The sequence below is a fragment of the Pan troglodytes genome, chromosome 5 (genome assembly GCF_028858775.2).
Source record: "Pan troglodytes isolate AG18354 chromosome 5, NHGRI_mPanTro3-v2.0_pri, whole genome shotgun sequence".
Lineage (NCBI taxonomy): Eukaryota > Metazoa > Chordata > Mammalia > Primates > Hominidae > Pan > Pan troglodytes.
In genome coordinates this window covers 156,200,667-156,215,358 of record NC_072403.2, presented here as the reverse complement: position 1 = coordinate 156,215,358, position 14,692 = coordinate 156,200,667, and the positions used below count along the sequence as shown (strand labels likewise).

At 41.3% G+C, this 14,692-nt stretch overlaps 1 protein-coding gene across 7 annotated transcripts in view; it reads right to left on the bottom strand.

Annotated features, from left to right (window-relative positions):
* UTRN (utrophin) overlaps positions 1–14,692 on the bottom strand; it is a 568,196-nt gene that overhangs the window by 501,103 nt on the left and 52,401 nt on the right. For 4 of the 7 annotated variants that reach the window (XM_009452165.5, XM_009452169.5, XM_016956438.4 and 1 more), the window contains exon 1: positions 7,757–8,207. The exons of the other annotated variants lie outside the window; for them this stretch is intronic. In XM_009452165.5, the coding sequence (XP_009450440.2) occupies positions 7,757–7,850 (94 nt within the window). In that variant the 5' untranslated portion in view covers positions 7,851–8,207. Of the gene's footprint in view, positions 1–7,756; positions 8,208–14,692 lie in introns of those variants that run through there. 7 annotated transcript variants of the gene reach the window in all.

Here is a 14,692-nt window from a genome sequence, read left to right as displayed (position 1 = left end):
GGCCAATGAGTCCAAGGAGAAGCTAAAGGCACAGAATCCAGAAGTCAACAAGAAAATAGGCCAGGGCAGAAGCCAAGTGACTAACTCTGGCAGCAGGTTCCCAGCAAGAGACTGGCTGAGCCAGGAGAAAAGTAGCAGTGTCGGTGTGATAGGAGTTGCTTCTCAGAGTGCCAAGTGGATCGCTATCTGATGAGGTATTTCTACTGGCGATATGTGCAAGTGACCTGGAAGAATCTGTGCAAGGTGCCTATCTTACAAGTGCCACACAGCCCAGCCTTTCAGAGTATTTGGATCAGCGGCATTCAACTGAAATCTATCACGTTTCCAGACTACTATGACAGTTCACCTCTATTTGGAGAAATAACCTCTCTGCAGACTAAATAAAGCTTTTTATATAAGGCACCAAAGGCAAAGAGCACAGAATCATAGGGGAGGCGGCTGCGTGCCCTTTTCCTTTGCTTGCCTGCTTGCTTGCAAGCAATGAAAACCTTTCTGAACAAATGATAGCAAACTTTGAAAACAGCAAAACATCTCGGGCACCTTGCCACAAAGATATCCTCCACACAACTGCAGGCCATTTGCTGTCCTGTATAGCTCTCTATTTCCTGCCATTTACTGGATCTGTGGTTAAATGAACCCAACATAGAATTACAGCTTCAATGCTTTGATGTGAAAAATCACTAACAAATCTAAATTGAAGGACGAGGACACACTGGTAAATTTTCAATATGATGGTGCATACGGGGCCTCATTTAAACTAATGTCTTATCTTCACTTAGCATCTAAATGTATTTTTTCCTGTATTGACTTGAAATACTCTAACACAAACAGACACCATTTATTATAATCCTTCTTGCAATCTGTCAAGTTATGTTCAAAAAATTTTACAAAGATGTACCTTTAAAGACTGACAACAGCCCCACAACAGGAGGCAGAATAGTTAGGGTTTAATTTTAAGCCTAACTCCACAGCATCTTTCTGCTAACTCCATGTTCCATAAAATATATAAAAAATGGTTTTTTTCATAAATAAATCTGGGACTTACCATCCATATGGAAATAATTTATCAGTATATGAAAATGTAATAAAATAGTGTATCTAAATAACTACTAGTCTCAGCACAGTTTGGGATGATGACGTCTTCCATGTCAGTCAAAAAAAGAAAGAAAATACTATAGAATCTAAGTCCAAAGACTCAAACCTCTGTCCTAGATATCTGAAAATAATATCTATCTTTTAAGGTAGCAGTTAACCATTTTAGAACTCAAAAGAAATTCAAATAATTCATCCCAAATCTGCCATTTTGTAGGAATTTCCCTTGGAATCATTAAGAGTATAAAAGTCAGGGATCCAAGCAACAAAAGAAAATGAGCAATGCATGAAAAGTCAAATCACTGATGAATTTGTCCAAAGAGCCAATAAACATATGCAGAGAAGTTCAATTCCACAAAAAAGAAATGCAAGTTCAAACAACTATAGACTACATTTCATCTCTGTACATGTCATCTGTTGTAGATGACGATTTAACAGTAAAAGCATATTTGCCCCAGCAATTGCCCAAGTAAGCTAAGATACATGTACACAGGTAGTTTTTAATAATGTTTTAAGTGGGATGCCACTAAATCAGGATGGTTTCAATTTTGGTTCAAAAAAGAAAAGCCATGCTCACCCATAGAGGCATACATTTTTACATTCATAGAAAACAAGGGTAGCAGAAGAAACAAAACTATTAACAATGGTTTTGGAGAGAGGAAGGAAATGACAGTTTTCTACTTTGTAGAATTTTCATTTTGCATTACATTTTTTTTTTTTTTTTTAGAAAACAGTCTGATTACTTAAGATATTTTAAAGGACATTTGAACTATATTACTAAAAATTAAATTTGGAGTCAAAAATGTATTTAAATGCTCCTTTTCCTTGAGAGCAACTCCACACAGAGGGCCACAGGAATTCCTGCCCAGCTCACAATCTAAGTTTCAATACTCTGCAGCTCAGACAGAAAGTTTGGCCTGTGTTCCTTTAGTCCTAGACTAAAATTTCACTTTAGCACAATGGTAGAACTTGGCTATGAGTCATCTTCCTCTGCAAAACAATGAAAGGTCTAGTTCAGTGGGAAAAAACGACTTCAGTTGCCAGTTCATTGAACTGTTCAAATTAAGGTCAAAATACTGGAGCAGGAGCGAGGGAGTCGCTGTGTCCAGATCCTATCTAACCCCACACCAGTCCCCTGAATGGCCCTCCAACCAAGTCTTGAATTTGCAAACGGTTAGAATAGGAAGCACCTGGTGCCCTCTAAGTAGGGGTCAGAGAACGCAAGTGAAAACATGAAACAGATCCAAATCCAGTTTCATGAGCATGCCTTTCAAGTAATGCCAAGGAAAAATATACCAAAAACATGATGGAGTGCACAGCTTCAGCTTAAATATATTTCAAGTACCATGATGAATATAATGTTTGATTTCCTACCCTAGACTCTACCTAAAAGAGCCCATTATCAACAGACTAGGTTTTTATAATTTTTACAGAATTTATTACTCCATTTATTTACCTGGAACTACTACTATAGCTTGCAAAGAACTTTAAAATGTGTAACATCATGAATCCTGACCACACTCTCCCGGGGCATCCTCCCTGGTTGGGAGATCCTGTGATCCTCCTGGTTGGGAGTCCCCTTCTCAGAGGTTCAGTGACTTACCCTGACGATGGCAGGGGTAATGGAAACCCAGATCTTGAGGGCCAAGTCTCATCCCTTAAAGAACTGCTCAGGGCCGGGCGCCGTGGCTCATGCCTGTAATCCCAGCACTTTGGGAGGCTGAGGCGGGCGGATCACGAGGTCAGGAGATCCAGACCATCCTGGCTAACACGGGGAAACCCCGTCTCTACTAAAAATACAAAAAATTAGCCGGGCGTGATGGCGGGCGCCTGTAGTCCCAGCTACTCGGAAGGCTGAGGCAGGAGAATGACGTGAACCCGGGAGGCGGAGCTTGCAGTGAGCTGAGATCCCATCACGCGCTCCAGCCTGGGCAACAGAGCGAGACTCCGTCTCAAAACAAAAAAAAAAGAACTGCTCAGTACCATGTTAATCCCATTTCTCATTTTCTCCACCCAAGATTCTTTTCTTTTGTTTTGTTTTGTTTTTTTTTTGAGATGGAGTTTCTCTCTTGTTGCCCAGGCTAGAGTGCAATGGCGCAACCTCTGCTCACCACAACCTCCGCCTCCTAGGTTCAAGCAATCCTCCTGCCTCAGCCTCCCTAGTAGCTGGGTTTACAGGCATGCGCCACTAGGCCCGGCTCATTTTGTATTTTTAATAGAGACAGGGTTTCTCCATGTTGGTCAGGCTGGTCTTGAACTCCCGACTTCAGGTGATCTGCCCGCCTCGGCCTCCCAAAGTGCTGGGATTACAAGCATGAGCCACCGCACCGGCCGATTCTTTTCTTTCACATGTCGCTCTTTCTACTCTTTTTCTCCCAACTTAACAATTCTCATTCTCTCACCTCTGTAAGTTATAGTTACCTGGTCTTCCTAACCACCTACTCATTTTCTCTATAATTATTAAGATCTGCAAAAAATTCACGAGTCCTAAGATATCTTCCCAGACAAATCTCACTGCCCTGTGATCACTCCAAATTCTGTGTTCCTTTATTTGGATATAGTCAACTGGTGGGTCCGGCAATCCCTAACATATGACAAAGATGACAACGTTCCTTCCTTTCAGCCACCAGTAAACCTAGCATTCACTTCACACACCATCCTTTCCAGGTCCTAACCTCCACAGGGGAAGAATCAAATCACCTTCATTTTTATATCCCCATACCTCCCCAGAGCTGGGCGTGTGCTAGGTACCTAGCAAATGCTGACTGAATAGATGAGTGTGGTCGTCAACCTCCTGGAGTTCCAACACAAAAGACTTGAGCTCCTTTAAGAGTGACTCACGGCTGGGCATGGTGGCTCAGGCCTGTAATCCCAGCATTTTGGGAGGCCAAGAGGGAGGATCACTCGAGCTCAGGAGTTCAAGACCAGCCTGGGCAACATAGTGAGATCCCATCTCTACAGAAAAACTATTAAAAATTAGCCAGGTATGGGAGCACATACCTGTAGTCCCAGCTACTCAGGAGACTGAGGTGGGAGGATCACTTGAGCCTGGGAGGTCAAGGCTACAGTGAGCTAAGACTGTGTCACTGCACTCCAGGCTGGGCAACACAGCGAGACTTAGTCTCAAAAAAAAAAAAAAAAAAAACAAAGAATAAGCCACGGTTCAGGAGATTCTCCCAGGAGTGTCCCCATCTGGCCTCACATCCACATTCACACACACACACTCAGCCCCTGATGAAATTCTCTTTCCCAAAGTTCTCAACCTGCCTTGCCTCATAAGGACACCACTGCCCTGGAGCCTTGTCTCTTCTGAGAGGTCTGTTCAGCATTCCCCCAGATCAGCCACCTGTTCCCCTGTGACCTTTTCCTGGAGTGTCTTCCAAGATGACAGCCACTGCTCAGGCTAACATAGCACACTCTCCTACATCAGCAAAGACCATAACTAAGCCTCTGTCCAATCTTCTTCCAACTTCCTGTTACTCAAAGGAACTCATTCATTCATTCATTCCACAAGCAGCTACTGAGCCTCTTCTGCACATCAGGCACACATTCAGGTGCTAGGAGGCAGCAGTAACAAAGCTGCCTCTACTCCCTCCCATGGAGCTTTCAGTCTAGTGGGGGACGAATCCATTCCCCTGTACCCTCCACATTGGACACCCTTGGCTGGCTTTTGACAAGCTACAGAGCAGGGCCTCAGTCCAATCAAGTCACGATCTCTGACTGTGGGGCACCAGCATGTTGGTGATTCTAATGGGGGACCCAAGTAGTGAATCTTTTAACCCTTCCATCTAAAAAGGAAACAGCTGACATAGAGTCCTGTCAGCAGGCAAGAAAGCAGGAAGGATGGCAAAACGAGCAGGGCTCCCAGGAGTGGTTTCCTGAGCAGTGGCAATTTCCAGACATGAGTCATCTGGGCCTTCATAGATGGCTAAATGGCCAGTCCCACCTCCAAATTATTCATTTCACATTTTCAAGCTTGTTTTAAAACTTTGGTTTATCTCAGTTATATTATTGTTAACGTCTAGTGAAAATGATGATATAGCTGGATAAAGATAGAGATCGATAGATAGATAGATGATAGATAGATAGATAGATAGATGATACATAGACAGACAGACAGAGAGATAGTGATAGAGATAGAGATCTATTTTTTTTTTAAACAGAGTCTCGCCCTGATGCCCGGGCTGAAGTGCAGTGGCGCAATCTCAGCTCACTGCAACCTCCGCCTCCCGGGTTCAAGCGATTCTCCTGCCTCAGCCTCCCAAGTAGCTGGGATTTCAGGCACCCACCACCACACCCAGCTAATTTTTGTATTTTTAGTAGAGACGATGTTTCACCACATTGGCCAGGCTCCTGGCCTGAACTCCTGACCTCAGGTGATCTGCCCGCCTCGGGCTCCCAAAGTGCTGGGATTACAAGCATGAGCCATTGCGCCTGGCTGAAAATATTATTTTTAACATTAAATTTAATGTCCTTATTTCTAACAAGATCACTAAAGAGCCTACACTATGGACACACACAAAAAAATCAGTTCAATAACAACTGATGAGAGGAGAATCTAGGCCCTTGTGAAATTGGAAATCATGTACACATTGGTTTTCTATTTTTATTAAAATAACATGCACTGAAATACATTTTAATTTTAAAAATGCTATTTTCCTAAAGCCTTTTGATTGGTCATAGGGCAGGAAAGAATGTTATCTAAATGAACCAGAACTCAACCAGCACAGCATTTAAATATATTTAACACTGTAGCTACTCATTTAAAAGCCTGCTTTTTTATTTTATTTTTTTTTTTTTGAGACAGAGTTTTGCTCTTTCACCCAGGCTGGAGTGCAATGGTGTGATCTTGGCTCACTGCAACCTCCACCTCCCAGGTTCAAGTGATTCTCCTGCCTCAGCCTCCCAAGTAGCTGGGATTACAGGCACGTGCCACCACGCCCGACTAATTTTTGTATTTTTAGTAGAGACCATGTTGGCCAGGCTGGTCTAGAACTCCTGACCTCAGGTGATCTGCCTGCCTTGGCCTCCCAAAGTGCTGGGATTACAGGCGTGAGCCACCGCCCCCGGCCAAAGCCTGCTTATTATTTAAAGGTTTGTTTGTACTTTTCTTCTAGCTGTCTTCTGATTTCAACCATTAAGGTTACCCTAGACCCTTTGTAGCAAGACCCTTTGATGAAGACTAGCTGACCACAGAGACTCTTAATGTTGGGGAAAGAGAGAGGATTTACTGACAATCAAAGGAAATCTTCGAAAGGCCACAAGCCTGCAATTGCTGCCCCTATGCAGGTTTTTGAGACAAGGTATCCCTCTGTTGTCCAAACTGGAATGCAGCGGCATGATCGTGGCTCACTAGTCTCAAACTTCTAGGTTCAAGCTATCCTCCCACCTCAGTCTCCTAAGTAGCTGGGACCACAGGCACATGCCACCATGCCTGGCTGATTTTTAAATTTTTTGTAGAGATGGAATCTCCCTATGTTGCCCAGAGTGGTCTCGAACTCCAGGCCTCAAGTGATCCTCATGCCCCAGCCTCCCAAAGTGCTTGGATTACAGGTATGAGCCATTGTGCCTGGCCCACGTGGAGTTTTAATTCAGGTCCCTGAGAGGTATTTTGATGTTGTGTTGGGATCACATGGTTATTTAAGAAAGAAGTAACAGTTAATGATGAGAATTGTAGCACACCAGTCTCCTATGCCACTTGTTCAAGAAACCCAATTCACTAAGAAAATATGGGCTGCTCCAATCATTTTGGTTTGAATTTGCTCTGCAGAGACAACGCTTACAACCCCTTACCACCTCATTCACTGAAGCTAAGAAGGAAAACATTAAGAGGGAAAGAGTAATTCCACAAGAAAGGAAAACATTGAAAAAGAAAACCAACCAGTCTCAAAGTTTTTTCATAGTGACAACATTCATGCATGATATGTATGATCGAATAAAACACATCACTTGGGGTTTTTCCCCTCCAAAAGCTCATACAACCAGTACACACATGTATACATTAAACAAGATATGAACATCTAAACTGATCAGAAAAACTAAGTCACCCCGGAAGTAAACTTCAGCGAGAGAAAAGTGCACGACACTTTCCCTGCATGAAGTTATGCATATACATGTCTCATAGACAAGCCTGCACTGAAACAGAAACCCCAGCACTCATACTGTCCCCCAAAGTACAAATGTTTTATTCTCCCCTTTCTCAGGTCAAAACTAAATATTTCAAGAACTAAAATGCCTTTTTAGCCAACAGAGTAAATCAAATACAATATGGGATGAGGTCTACCAATACTCAACACCACAAAGGAGGCTTCTTCTCTAGATGGCAGTAAACAGCACAGAGTAAGCTATTTTGAAAATACAGGGAGGTAAAGTGAAGCATATTTGCTACCACAAATGTAGGGATCCTGGAAGGCTTCTTCCAAAGAAACTAATAACTCTGGTGAATTATCACTTCCTGAAGAGAAGTGTGAAGCAGACAGCGTTGGTCTCTACTCTTGAGGGTCCACAACAGACGTGGCAGCAGGAAAGACAGGCTGTCTGTTCCCGTCACCAGCCTGGTCCTAAGCTTTGTTACTTAACAAAACTGAATGAGAGAACCCTGTCTTCATAGACGTTTCTTAAGAAAACCTCACTGGCTGGGAGTCGTGCAAGTTGACAAACTTACCTGGTAATCGCTTGCAAGCCTGGAGAGCTACATGCCCTGGCAAATCCAATCTGCACTTTTTCCAATGAAACGTGGTGGCTGCCGGGCCGCTCATCACCTACATCTGCTTAGATCATGAGGAAAAAGATGTGGAGGAAGTGGACAACAAAAGCAGCCTTCGAACTGCACACTGGGATGTCCTGTGTTATTTTGGGTTTTTTTTTTTTTTTTTTTTTTGGTGGCTTTTATTTCTCCCATGAGAGGATCTGACTAAACCTAACCCCACCTCCTCTAAACACCAGAGAGGAAGTTACACTTTGTAGTCAGTGAAAACTCCTTAGGCAGGTTTTTTGTTTTTTTAATAGTCACAACTAAGGGCCTCTATTCATGTTCCTATGACAGAGATTATAACTTTGCTTCCTGTTTTGACAGTATCAGCTGGGAAGGGCACTCCACCCTCCTCCCTACCCACTGCGTAGATAAATAAAGATGTTAGAAGGCGTTTGCCCTGGGTATACAACTGGCCTTAGGAGTTTCGTTACATATTAACTATACTTCAAAGAATAAATTGGACTTATTATTTCACTATAGTAGTTATACACACCTTGGGGAAGTAAAACTGAAAAGGATTTCTTCTTCATCCCTTAGAATTCGCTACTAGGGAAAAAATAAACTTAACCATATGCAGCTATAAGAGAAGAGGCCACCATTTAGACTAATTTTTCCAGCCTATTCTCTTTTGTGGTCACCTTGCTCTCTTTATTATCATTATTTTTTTTTCACTCTTGTCACCCAGGCTGGAGTGCAATGGCGTGATCTCAGCTCACTGCAACCTCCGCCTCCTGGGTTCAAGTCATTCTTGTGCCTCAGCCTCCCAAGTAGCTGGGATTACAGGTGCCCACCACCATGCCCGGCTATTGTGTATGTGTGTGTGTGTGTGTGTGTGTGTAGTAGTAGTAGTAGTAGTAGAGACGGGATTTCACCATGTTGGTCAGGCTGGTCTCGAACTCCTGCTGTCACTTCTGCATGTGTCCACCACATACATGCAAAAAGCAAGGAAAATCATTATTCATATGATCACATCTACTTTCTAGTCCTTCTCTCATTCTTTTTCTTGCTTGTTGTGAAATAGAAATCTTCTACTTATTAGCAAAGACTTTTCATAGAATATGTATCTTTGTCAGGATACACACAGGTTTGAATTCAAAGGTGTCTCTCATCCTGCTACTGTACTATGATACAGAAAAGAGAAACTAACAGTACCTCCCCTATGCTCCTCCTCCTCATCTCTGCATTTTCCTTAGACTAGTAGCTGTATGACTCTGGCAAAATACTCTCTCTCTCTCTAAGCCTCAGTCTCCAAATCTGTAAAATGGACGGGCTGACTTCACCTGTCTTCTAGGACTGTCACAGGGAGGGAGACCGGGAAAAGCGCAGTGATACAGATGATGTCCCATAGTCAATACCCATTGATCTTTTTTTGCATCAAACTTTATTGATATATAATTCATATATTATACAATTAGCTCATTTACACTGTATAATTTAATGATTTTTAGTATTGTCAAAGAATTCTACAACCATCACCACAATCGACCCCCTCCCTTAGCCCAAGGCAACCACTAAAATCTACTTCCAGTCTCTATAGAGTTACCTATTCTGTACATTTCATATAAAAGAAATCATACAGTATATGGTTTTTTGTGACTAGCTTATTTCACTTAGCATAATGTTTTTGAAGTCCATGCATGTTGTATTATGTATGGGTATTTCATTTATTTTTAAAATATTCCATTGTATTGATAGACCATATTTTATTATGTATTTATCAGTTCATGAACATTTGGGTTGTTTTTATCTTTCAGCTAATATCAATAATTCTGCTATGAGCATTTGTGTACACGTTTTTGATGTGGGCATACATTTTCATGTCTCTTAGGTGTGGCGGGTGTGTGTGTGTGTGTGTGTGTGTATGTGTGTACCCAGAAGTAGAATTGCTGAGTCATATGGCAACCCTATGCTTAACCTTTGGAAGAACTGCCAGACAGCTTTCCAAAGTTGCATCCTTTTACATTCCCACTAGCAGTGTATGTGGATACCCATTTCTCCACATCCTCACCAATATTTGTTATTATTTGTCTTTTTTATTATTGCCATCCTGCTGGGTATGAAGTGACATTTCACTGTGGTTTGATTTGCATTTCCTTAATGGCTATCGAAACCCATCTTTTATCCATAGCCCAAAAATGTCATTTCTAGAATCAGGACTAAATATTCAAAATACAGAACAGCCAGTGAGGCGTGGGCACCACCTAGTCAGAACGGATACTGGCTACAATGCTGAAGTGAGGTCCTGAAGGTGTCCATCTTTAACAGTGGCTATTTTCCAATAGGAATCAAAGACTTTCAACATTGTTCCTGGTACAGCTGTATGGGTTCATACCAGCTGAATATTGCTGGCCTTCATACTTCTATCTATAGTAAGAGGCTGTGAAAGAAGTTGGCCCTGCTTCCTCTACCAAAGGGTTCTTCTGAAAACTGGTAAGGAAATGAAATTCTGAATGTAAATATGACATTTCAATCTTTACAAATCAGTTCTTTCCACCTGTCTTTATGTGTCTTCCTCTGAAATAGAAACAGGCACAATAAAAGCAGCCTTTTGTCAGTAAATAGTCATAACTGTTTATAGGAAGAATTGTTAGACCAGATGTGATTTAAGATTAAGGATCTCAAATTTTGAAGGTAGCCAAGGAAGACAAGTTAAAATTTAGACACTAGCAACAATTTCTCCTTCCCTCTCAAAAGTGCAGTACTGGGAGAATAGTAATTATTCAAACAAATCAACATCAAAGAGATCTTTTTTTTTCAGACCTTACTGTGTTTGAGCAAATTCATGTACAATGATGTTAATTACCTTTTTCCTAAAACATTCTATCTTAGGATTTATTTTTTGATCCCCCCAAAACTAAACAGAACAAAAACTATACAAAGTACAACAAAGAAAATATCAGAAGGCTATTAACTTTAAAAAATAAAAACTTTTTCCTTATTTTTTGATGTAAGGCCTTGGGCCTTGCAACATGTATTAATAATATGACTCATCCATCTTCTAAAAAATTTCCCATGTCCCAAGGCTATACTCTGTAATCCATTGTTTTATTTATTTCTTGCCGTGGAGCTGACTATGAAATTGACCGTTGAACTTTCATATGTCAAATAGAACTTTCCATAGTGGGAAACTTTTAAAACATTCATATTAAGCTAAGTGGAAATATCATGATAGCTCAGGAGCAAACAAGGTCTGTAACAGCCAATATAACTTCCAAACTAGATTCTATGTAGGAAAAGCAAACCATTGAACACACACAAGTGCAAAGGCTTCATTGGAGTTTCTGTAAACACTTGATGGTGAGGAAAATCAGAAGCTAAAATCAGTTTATCTGAAGATTCTTCTAAAAAGATCAATGGGGGGGTGCTTTTGAAAACTGTTGTGCAATGTCAGGACCCACTCTATTCACAGATCCATTCTTCTGCTAGATTACACGGTGGCCTCATTTTCTAGTTCTTGTGAAATCAATAGACCATTTATGTTGCAAGTATCTGTCTAGGGTATGCGCTTTCTTATTCAATCTAGTGTTGACAGCAGTAATCAAATTTTGTTCATACCACTAGCTCTATTATAGCTCAATAGCAACTGGCTGCCAGCCTAGGTCTACTCTCATCAGAAAAGGAAAGAAAGAACTGGAGTGGAGAGAGAATTACAGAACAAATTAGCTGAAACTACAGGAGGTAATGTTGAAGTGAGAGAGGGAAGCAAAGGAATTCAGAAACTAATCCTCTCTCCACGGAGGAAATATACACCCAGCAGCATCAGCCCCACAAAATCCAGGCAAGCTGACCTTGGCCATGAAGGGTACACATCTTCTTCATTCTTCCCTGTTATCTGTAAACCTTCTTGGCTTTGAACATCATATTATAACTGTCAGTCCTAACTAATACACCTATACCTCGCCCTGCAGAGCTACCAACAAGAACTAGAGCCAAACCACACCCTCCAACACCAAGGAGACTAAATGCAAGGGACAAGTTATGGCACTTCCCATGAGCTCTCCATTTTATAACTCTTCTTTTTTTTCTCTTGAGACGCAGTCGCAGTCTTGTTATGTCGCCCAGGCTGGAGTGCAGTGCTGCGATCTCAGCTCACTGCAACCTCCGCCTCCCGGATTCCAGCAATTCACCTGCCACAGCCTCCCGAGTAGCTGGGATTATGGGCGGGCGCCACCATGCCTGGCTAATTTTTATATTTCTAGTAGAGACGGCTTTCACCATGTTGGTCAGGCTGGTCTCAAACTCCTGACCTCAAGCGATCTGTCCACCTTGGCCTCCCAAAGTGCTGGGATTACAGGCGTGAGCCACCACGCCCGGCCTAGAACTCTTCTTTATACAATTACGCTAGAGTCAAGCATTTTTCTCAGATCAGAATATAAAAAGATAATCTTACGATAAAAACCAGGTCAGCTTTTTTAAAAAGAAAAAATTGGGAGGGGCTGAAGGCCTGACTGAAATTTTACTCGATTTGCACTTCTAGACTTTGAATTCTCCTAGAAAACTAGACTTCTGCTCATAGATACTCTCTACTTAAAAGCATCATGAATGATACCATTCCCTGATATGACAAACACCTCTTTTTCTTATTTTTCAAAGTTTTATCTTGAAATAATTTTAGACTTATAAAAGAAGTGGTTAAAAAAAAAAAAAGAGTACACAGAGTTCTCATGTTCCCTTCATCCAACTTCCTCAAATATTACCATCTTACATAACCAGAGTACAATGATGAAAACCAGAGAATTCACATAGATGCAAAACTATGAACTAATCTATAGGTCTTTTTCAAATTTCTGCAATTGCCCCCTTTTTCTGGTCTACAATTCAATCCAAGATCACATACAAGCAATACTTCAAAAATTCAAGATGCATCCTTTTCAATGAATCATGCCTATCTAATGAATATTTCTGACCCCTCCTAAAGTTCTACTTCCCTTCAATGTTAATGAGGCAGTGTCATCATTAACTTTTGAGTCTTCCCAGAAATGTTCTTTTCTTCCATAGATCTTGCCTCCATTTCTTATCAGTCAGTTTCATCAACCTTATCCTGTAAACACATGTCAAAGAGTTTCACAACCTCTTTTCCAAAACCCTAGGGCCAGAGGTGCTGCTGAACCAGAACTCTTCCCATTTGAGAAAAGTTATATAGCACAAGTCATATATTACAGTGAAAACAAAAAACAGCAAGATCCAGGGCAATTTCCCCTAATCAAACACATTAATAGCCCTGCAGCAAATACATATGTTTGTGAAGGATGCCTGACATACATAAGGACTTTAAAAGAGTCCCAGCTGTTCAAGTCAGGCTTCAACACCAAATGAGTTCAGGTCAAACTCAAGTTTTCTTGCCAAATGAACTACAAATAAAACACCTTCTGGTTTTTGGAGGTCTTCTTCAATAGTGTAGCTACAGATGAAGGATGATGAATCTGTATCTATGAAATCCACAGTTTCATCCATCTCCCGCCCACCCTCACCACATCTTCTACCTGGTCTCCTGGCAGAGCCACCTGCAATGTTCCCTGGGCCTCTAGGGGCTCTTCTCTCCAAATCACTCTCCTACAGAGCCCAGAGTGATCTTTCTATTAACCTGCACCTGCCCAGCTTCAAAATCCTTAAAGGTTTCCCATGCGAGGATGGAGTCTCGTCTGCTTCATGCAGTTCACACAGCTCCCTACAATCAGAACTAAGTCCCATGACTATACTGATCAACTACACAGCCCCCAAGAAGAATGCAAAAATGAAAAAGGCATCAACTGTCCTCAAGAGTCTCACAATCTAATTAACTCCCCTTAATATATCTTCATCAGAGTAATATTGTTTAGAATACAACTTATCCAATAATCAAAGAGCATGTCGGGTTTTTTTTTAACCCATTTGTGTCCAGCTAGGAAATTCTACCTCAGTTCTTGATCACAGCAATGATTATAAACAAAACGCTTCGTGTTGACATTAAAAGAATTTTCACATGATTTTAAAAGCACATGTCTAAAAATACTCATTATGCTACTGTTGGTATGGTTCAAAAAATTATAAAAAGCAAAAGCCAATAAAAACTGTTTTAAAAACAAGCAAACCCAAAAAAGTAATGTCAAGGATGGTATTTCATGGGCTGAGTGATTTCTCATGAGATTGTTTTTCCAAAGCATGAAGATATAAATAAAATCTGAAATCATGCCTTTGTTTCCATATGAGTATACTAATGGGATTGAATGACATTATAATCAACAAAATTAAGTCAGAGAGAGTTAAATCGAAGCCGCCATCATCAAAGAGCTTAGAAAATATTCCAGGCTGGGCGCAATGGCTCATGCCTATAATCCCAGCACTTTAGGAAGCTGAGGCGGGTGGATCACCTGAGGTCAGGAGTTCGAGACCAGCCTGGCCAACATGGTAAGACTCCATCTCTACTAAAACTACAAAAATTAGCCAGGCGTGGTGGCGTGTGCCTGTAATCCCAGCTATTCAGGAGGGTGAGGCACGGGAATTGCTTGAACCAGGGAGGCAGAGGTTGCAGTGGGCTGAGATCACACCACTGCACTCTAGCCTGGGAGACAGAGCAAGACTCCATCTCAAAATAATAATAATAATAACAATAAAGTATTCCAAACCACACGGAGCCAGACCTCAGACACAGATCTTAAATAGCTGCCAATAAAAGCAGGGAAATCATATTTAAGTATTGGTTTCATTTTCTAATGTGGAAACAGACAAAGACACCTACTTGGAATGATGAATTAAAAAGAAAACTCCTAGAAGTTGTATTTCAGGATTAAATTATAACCTTTCTCAAGAAAGCTGCATGCAAGTAGTGAGATTAAAAGGGAGACAATAATCGCACCAAAGCCCTTA